Source organism: Orycteropus afer, unplaced genomic scaffold (genome assembly GCF_000298275.1).
Source record: "Orycteropus afer afer isolate SDZICR_OR568_19922 unplaced genomic scaffold, OryAfe1.0 scaffold00177, whole genome shotgun sequence".
In the NCBI taxonomy this organism is placed as follows: Eukaryota; Metazoa; Chordata; class Mammalia; order Tubulidentata; family Orycteropodidae; genus Orycteropus; species Orycteropus afer.
Genome location: NW_006921764.1, coordinates 5,647,625 through 5,655,331, shown reverse-complemented (window position 1 = coordinate 5,655,331; position 7,707 = coordinate 5,647,625). Strand labels below are relative to the sequence as shown.

At 40.6% G+C, this 7,707-nt stretch overlaps 1 protein-coding gene across 1 annotated transcript in view; it reads right to left on the bottom strand.

Annotated features, from left to right (window-relative positions):
• ANO4 (anoctamin 4) overlaps positions 1-7,707 on the bottom strand; it is a 737,041-nt gene that overhangs the window by 629,830 nt on the left and 99,504 nt on the right. The window contains exon 5 of the mRNA XM_042781823.1: positions 2,585-2,836. Coding sequence (XP_042637757.1) covers positions 2,585-2,836 — 252 coding nt within the window. The remainder of the gene's footprint in view (positions 1-2,584; positions 2,837-7,707) is intronic.

Below are 7,707 nucleotides of genomic sequence, written 5' to 3'. Positions count from 1 at the left end.
AGGCATATGAGTTGAACATTTACCTGAGGTAGATACACTCCTCGGAGAGAACAATCATGGGAGAAAGAAGGACTGCTTACACACAGGGAGACAGCTCAGGGGGCAGGAGTGGATGGAGGGATGGTCACAGGGAAGAGGTAACTATCGGGAGGAAGTAGGAGGGGAGCTGTTGCATTGTGGTAAATTGGGTCATTGTCATGAGACAAAGTGTATGTGAACTGCTGTATGGAAAGTGAATTTGCTCTGTAAATTTTCACCCAAATCACAATAAGAATATATGTATGAGGAAATTCTTAAACAGCATAAGAAAATTTCAACAATCAATAGATAATTGTAGAATTATTTTGTGCCTAAAACTTGTCATCAGACCTGAAGCTTATGGAGAAGGAAGATTGCTTACAATTATGAAGCAATGTCTGACAATGTCTGGTATTTGCAAAACATTCCAGTATAGTTGAAATAATTTCTCTCACCCCAGATTTTCCTACTATAAAGAGGTAAAAAATTTAAAACAAAAAAAGGAAGAAAAAAGAAGAAACTAAAAGCTTTTGTATACAACAGATATTAAAATCAATTAGCTGTTATAAGAAATCATACAAATGTACTACCTTAGCCTTACATATAAACATACAACCATATTTGAGATTTACAGAAGCTACACCAGATCCACAACCTTCTATAATAAAATTCTTTCACATACTTGTATAATATATCTTTAAATGTTCAGGCTTACTTTTTAAGTATACAAATAATAATAATAGAAAGTCAGTTGGAAAAATTCAGTGTTGTATTACTAATGGACAATTCTCAGAAATGAAGTGAGTTATGGGCTTTGATTTTGTTTTTGAAACCTATAAGTTATAAATAGAAACTTCCTACAAAAATTGGATTGCTTCTGAGCATGATGCTCTATGGAAAGAAAAAAGTCAACCCAAAGGGAAATGTGATAAAATGTTCATCTAAAAGCTGCCATTTCCTACTCTTCTTGGCCAGATAATGCCATGACCTTTCAGCCAGCTTGGCCAAAGGAAGCACTTTATTTCTTAACTTCAGATTTCAGTAAACTAAAGCAAGCAGAGTCACTTTTCCTTCACGATAAAATCAAAACCCAGGAGATTTTAAATGTCCTCCAGGGAAAAACTTTCAAACTCCAGATCACAATTTTTCTACTCTCAAATGGACCTCCAATCAGGACAATGGGAAAGATTATAAGTTTTGCCACGTGCAGAGCTGACAGTGTACCAACGTTCCCTAACACTTTTCAAGACCGTTTCAATTTCTCTTCAGCCCTTTAATGAAAGTGAAAGACACTTTAGAGGCAACCTCCCAATGAGCGTATGGGGACCTCCTGAACCAAATCACAGGGAAAAGGAAACCTGCAGAACACAGGTTGCGAAAGCTCACTCACTGATGTCAAAATAGCATCACCAAGAATCTTCATTCTTGACAAGCTTACTGGTGAGTCTCAACATTTAATGAAGTCTGCAATCTACTGCTTTAGAGATTGCGTTTGATAATCCAGAACTTCTGCAACATCAGCTTCTCATGTCCAGGTGGCAGCATCTGTGAACTGCTGACTGCCATTAAATCTTGACATTCAATGGTTTACTGCTAACAAATTATACACCAGACTCCATTGCCCACCCATTGTCTCTAAGTACTGTATATAGTGAATAAAAATGTGGCAGGGTGGATTCTGCATAATTTAAACCTCCAACTTAGACTTTAGATATAAAAACTAACTGGTCATCCTTCCACACATATAACTTTTAGAAATGATTTGAATCATGATTTAAATGATCATTTTTAAACTCAAGTATTGCATTTTTCTTGCCTTGACTGTTTAAGTCATGACTCCCAAGAGTCACATAAATCAGGGCTTAATCAACTTTTTCCATAAAAAGCCAGATTGTAAATACTTTAGGCTTTGCAGGCTATACAGTCTTTGCTGCAATTACTCAACTTCTCAAAGCAGCCATAGACAATATGTAAATACACTGGTGTCGCTTTGTCTCAATAAAACTATATATGAACACTGAAATCTGAATTCAATAAAATTTTCACTTGTCTCAAATTATTCTACTTTTATTTTTTTCAACCAATTAAAAATACAAAAACTATTCTTACTCTTGGGCTATAAATAAAAAGCGGCAGTTGAGGCATGGCCCATGGGCAGTGGTTTACAAACAATCACAGATCAATTTGGTGGACCAGCATAACTGGTAGGAACTAAAGTATTCACAAATTACTTGTCACTCATCAGACACTCCTCGATGCAAGAGTTTAATCCAACAAAGATGGTCTGTCACTAAACAGAGAATGAAAGAAATTAAATAAACAAAAAAGTCATATGAAGATCTTGGAATTCTGATTCAGATGGTGTTTTACCAGATAAAATTAACACTTAGGTCAAACATTTTTAAATAAAACCAAACTTCCTTCTGTTCAACCAAGTCATTAAAGCTGGTAAATGTGAGGGATTTTCAGAGCATCTAGAATCACACATTCAGAAACACACATGTGATTTATTCAGCAGGAAAATGCATCTACACTTTAGACCTCAACAGGAAGCCAACACTGTTACCTGCTGTATCTTGACTCAGGGTTTCCTGGCTGCTGCTGCTGTAAGAAGGCACTGGAGTGATGGACAGTGAGGCTGGGCAAGACAAAGGCGTGGCCACTTCAGTCTTCCGGGTGAAGGATCGGTGATACACAGGGATACCTACATCTTTGGAGATGAAGAGAGGCAGATCTGATGGAAGGGTGGGTCTACCTTGCGCATATGGATTTTTCCAGTGGGTGAGTCCAATTGCAACAGGCCCAGCAATATCATAACCTGGGAAGACAAATGCATTAGGTCAGTTGCAGCAATCAAAGTCTTATATTGTTATTTGTTCACATAGTCCCCAAAAGTCTTAGCTGTGACTCAAAACAATACCACTTAAGATAAGAAAGCATGTTACTGATAAACAGGCAAGTATTATCACACTTGACGGATCTTGTTCATTTATTCAACATATATTTATTAAGCGCATACTATGGGTGGTACAGAGTCCCTGTGTGCTGCAAACAGTTAACACATTCAGCTGCTGACATTCAGCTCAAAGGCTGGCACTTTGAGCCAACACAGAGGCACCTCAGAAGAAAGTCCTGGTGGTCTGCTTCTGAAAATCAGCCCTTGAAAACTCTAGAGCATAATTCTACGCTGACCCACAGTGACCAAGTTAAAGTGCTGACAGTGGGAAAGGAAAGGAGGCCTAGAGATGCAGATGACATTGGAGGAGTGGGGGATTCAGCGACCAAGCAGCTTTGTCCATCACCGGCAAGATGTCAGAGAAGACGTGTGACAAAGAGAATGGGGGATAACCTCACTCACCACATGTGACCATCAGAAGGACTAGCTTTGCAAGAGCAGAGGAAGATTGAGTGCGTGTTTAGACTGGAGGAGTTTGAGCTTATAGTGGAAATATCCACATGAAAATGTTTGGCAGAAGGCTGAAAAAGAACGGAAGCTAAGATCAGGCTCCCCAGCCTTCCTTAGGAATGAGCAACCTACTTCACCATCACAAAATAAGTAATCAACTGGAAATTACAATACTATCTAAGAGTTACAGTACTGTGCTAAGGAATCTACCAGCTCTACTTCATTTAAACCTAACAATAACCTGGTAAGGCAGGTACTATTCTTCCCATTAACAAATGAAGAAACTGAAGCCCATATAGGTGCTGAACCCTGAGTCTTACTGCTTCACTGAGAGCAGGCTGTACGAGAGAGTCTGAGAGCTGGAAACAGGGGCTGTCCCCACACACCAGTCGTAGGCTATCTATCCCTTTATGAACAATTTTTCATAGAGGAATCTCAATCAAGCAGAATGTTTAAGGAATGAGGAATGCTGACATATTTGAGGTGATGCTGATCACAGTGTCTCAGCACTTCTTGGTTTGTCACCTTTCTACAAGGTGCCTAAGTGGACTGCAGTGAATCAGAATAAACATTTCCTTAGTAAGAGATATAAAGTCTCTGGACATGATCAACTAGAACATAAATTCTCAATGTTCAGAATGGCAGATGGAAGCAGAGACGTGGAAGACTGAACCAAACTGAACGCTACTAACCCCAGGACTGAACCCAATCTGGTTGGCTCTGATGCAGACTTGTTCATTTATGATCAACAGTCATAGCTCCTAACACAGCATTGGGCCACAGAAATGAAATTTTAGAATATTCCATTTAAGCTGATGCTCCATTATGGTCTTTATTAAAAATCTGAAAACACATTTCCCAATGTTATTATTATGTACACCAGAGGATACCTCTACAAGAATAATAATTACAAGATCATGTTTTCCCCTTGCCTTGTTGCTTCATTCAGAAACTTGCTTAAATTCCTCTTCTCTTTTCTTATTCCCTAGCCCCTCTGGAGTCATTACAGAACAGAGCATGTCGTGAGAGTGTTACATTTAATAGTCCCTAAGGAACTAACAAATCTGTCCTGGAAGAAGCGCAGCCAGAATGCTCCTTGGAAGCAAGAATGGTCAGACTTCCTCTCACCGACTTTGGTCAGACTTCCTCTCACCGACTTTGGTCACACTGTCAGAAGGGGCCATTCCCTGGAGAAGGATATCATGCTTGGCAAAGTGGAGGGTCAACGAAAATGGGGAAGGCCCTCAACAAGATGGATTGACACAGTGGCTACCACGATGGGGTCAGGTATATCAAGGATCGTTCCACTGTGCATAGGGTCACTGTGAGTCGCAGATGACTCAACAGCACTTAACAACAAGGAACTCTGGACTCTCTAGGGTTTCCGGTTTTACGTTGCTTTTGTAAAATTATAGCTAATTTATAGTATGTACTTAAATTTTGTAAAGACACTGTTCACATAACTAATGAGTCATTTTTTCAGTATAGGAAATTGCCACATCATTTACTTTAGAAATGGATTTCATTAGCAAATATTTTAATCCATGTTGTTGATACAAATGAGCTATGAGAAGATCTGCATAATTATGATGAATATAAATAGATTTGGTTAAATTTAAAGTGGCAATGAGGTCAAAGAATTTTGAGGGGGACTAATCATCAGGCAACAGCTGCCATGTCGGAAAGGCAGCAATAGTGATTGGACATTGGTAGCCTACACAGTATTTGGTCCTCTCTCACTTACTTATCACTCTGTCACCTGATGGGGCAGGAATGGAGGGGCAGGAGCAAGGGTCTGGGTTCTCTGAGGTCTGTGTCAACACTATCACCTGATAGACCCAAAATCATGAAGAGCTTCAAAAGAAAGTTTCCCAGGTTGTCTTGAGAAAAAAAAAGGATATGTTTGGTGCAGGGTCAGTGAAGAAGAGAAAGACCTTCAATGAGATGGACTGACACAGTGGTTCCAACAATGGGCTCAAACACACCTACTATTGTGAGGCTGGCACAGAAGCAGGCTATGGTTTGTTTTGTTACACACAGGTTCACTGTGAGTCACAGCCTACCGGACAGCACCTAACTATAGCAATTAACTGTGACATTCTCCAATCGTTCACACATGGGTAAAATGGGAGTTTATGACCAGAAAATAAAGACTTATCCAAAAGTCTCATGGATAAATAGACTAATTCCAGAAGAAACATTTTTCTCTTTCTTAAACAGTTTTGACACACTTGCTTTAGGCAGGGAATAGGTTCCTACAGGAACTGTATTAACAGGAAATTCACAAATATGGTATTTTCTTAAATGGAATTCCCTAACAAGAGTGGTATTTGTGTGAGATGACTAGTTTATAAGAGAAGGACTGGAATGGCCAAGTGCAGGAGAAGAAACAAAATGAAAGAGGCTGTTCAAAGATAACACCCTGAATCCAAAGAGAATGGCCCTCCCTGCAGTACTGTGAGTCTAAGGTGGCTAACTATTTTCTGCTTTCACTATAAATATTGCAGAAGTCCTTTGTACTGGACATACTGTGGCCAGAGGACACTGCTAGCTGCCTGCCAGTGCAGAGTCTATCTCCCCTCCTTCCTCCCCAAAGTCATTTGGGAGGGAATCTGTTTTGTTTGGGAACCTGTCTCCCCACCTCCACCCCCCCAGTGTACCTCTGGGCAAGCTGACCTCACCACCACACTCCTAAAGCCTCCAGTCTGCCTGATAGGTCTAATGCTAATTCCACTTCCCTTAACAATGATTGGTTCAAGGATGGTCCTGTGACCCAACCTTGGCCAATGAGGTAGACAGTCTTCTGTGATGCTTCAGGAGAAGGTTTCTCAGCTCCTCAAGTGCAAGCCTAGGGAAGGCACCAAAGCTCTGCTCTCTCTGATCACTGCTGTGTCTGAATGCAGTTCCTGGAAACACCACAGCCATGTGGCCACCATGAAGATAATTCACTGAGGAAGCAGAGCGGAGAAGATCTTTCACAGCATCATTGAACAGCTTAATCAACCCACATTGAAGACAGGACTGCCTCTGGCCTTCCTGTTACATGAAATAATAAATTTCCTGTGGTTTCAGCCAGTTTGAGTCAGGGAACTGAAGTAATTCAACACCTTCTGAGATGACTAAGTACCTGTCTGCACTAGTTAATGTTATGTATCAACTTTACTAGGTTATGCTATCCAGTTGACTGGTCATACATTAGGCTAATGTTGCTATAAAGGTATTTGCATATTAATCACATTTAAACCCAGTTTGCTGTACTGTGATGGCACTCATGTTCCTGCGATACTGGAAGTTATGCTACCAGTATTTTAAATACTAACAGGGTCACCTATAGGGGGCAGATTTCCACCCTAATGGCACTTCCAGACTAAGACACTAGGGAGAAAGGCCTAGCAATCTACTTCTGGAAATCAACCAATGAAAACCTTGTGAAACATGACAGAATATTCTTCAATCTCACGTGCCCTGGACATGTCATCAGGAGGAACTAATCACTAGAGAAGGACATCATGCTTGCTGAAGGAGAGGGCCAGTGAGGGTGAGGGGAGATTGGCACAACAGCCACATGATGGACTTGAACATGTCAGCAACTGTTAGGATGATGCAGGATGGGGCAGCGTTTCATTATGTTGTACATAAGGCTGCCATGACTCAGGGTTGACTCGAAGGCAACTACCTATGTTTATAACGTTTAAATCAACTGACCTCAAGTAAAGCAGCTTACTCTCCATATCGTACATAGGTAGGCCTCATCCAATCAGTTGAAGGCTTTAAGAGCAAAAATTGAGGATGCCAATGGGAAAAGGATTCTTCCTCAAGACTATAAATAGACATCCCGACCAAACTGCCAGCCTCCCACCTGGGCTACTGATTTTGGACATGAAAGACTGCCAGAGTTCCCAACCATAGCCTGATCTATGGATTCTGGACCTGGCAGCCTTCACATTTTCATAGCTTATTTCTTAAAATTCACCTGTCTCCTTATACACACACAGACACACACACATATGTACATACATATGTACATACATACATGGAGAGAGAAGGCTGGTGGTGCAAGTTAAGTGCTCAACTGCTTACTGAAAAGTCAACAGTTCAAACCCACCAGCCACTCTGTGGAACAAAGATGTGGCAGTCTACTTCTGTAAAGATTACAACCTTGGAAATCCTATGGGGCAGCCCTACTCTGTCCTATAGGGTCACTGTGAATCACAATTAGCTCGACACCAATGGGTTAATTAATTTATACACACACACACACATACATACATAAATATATATAT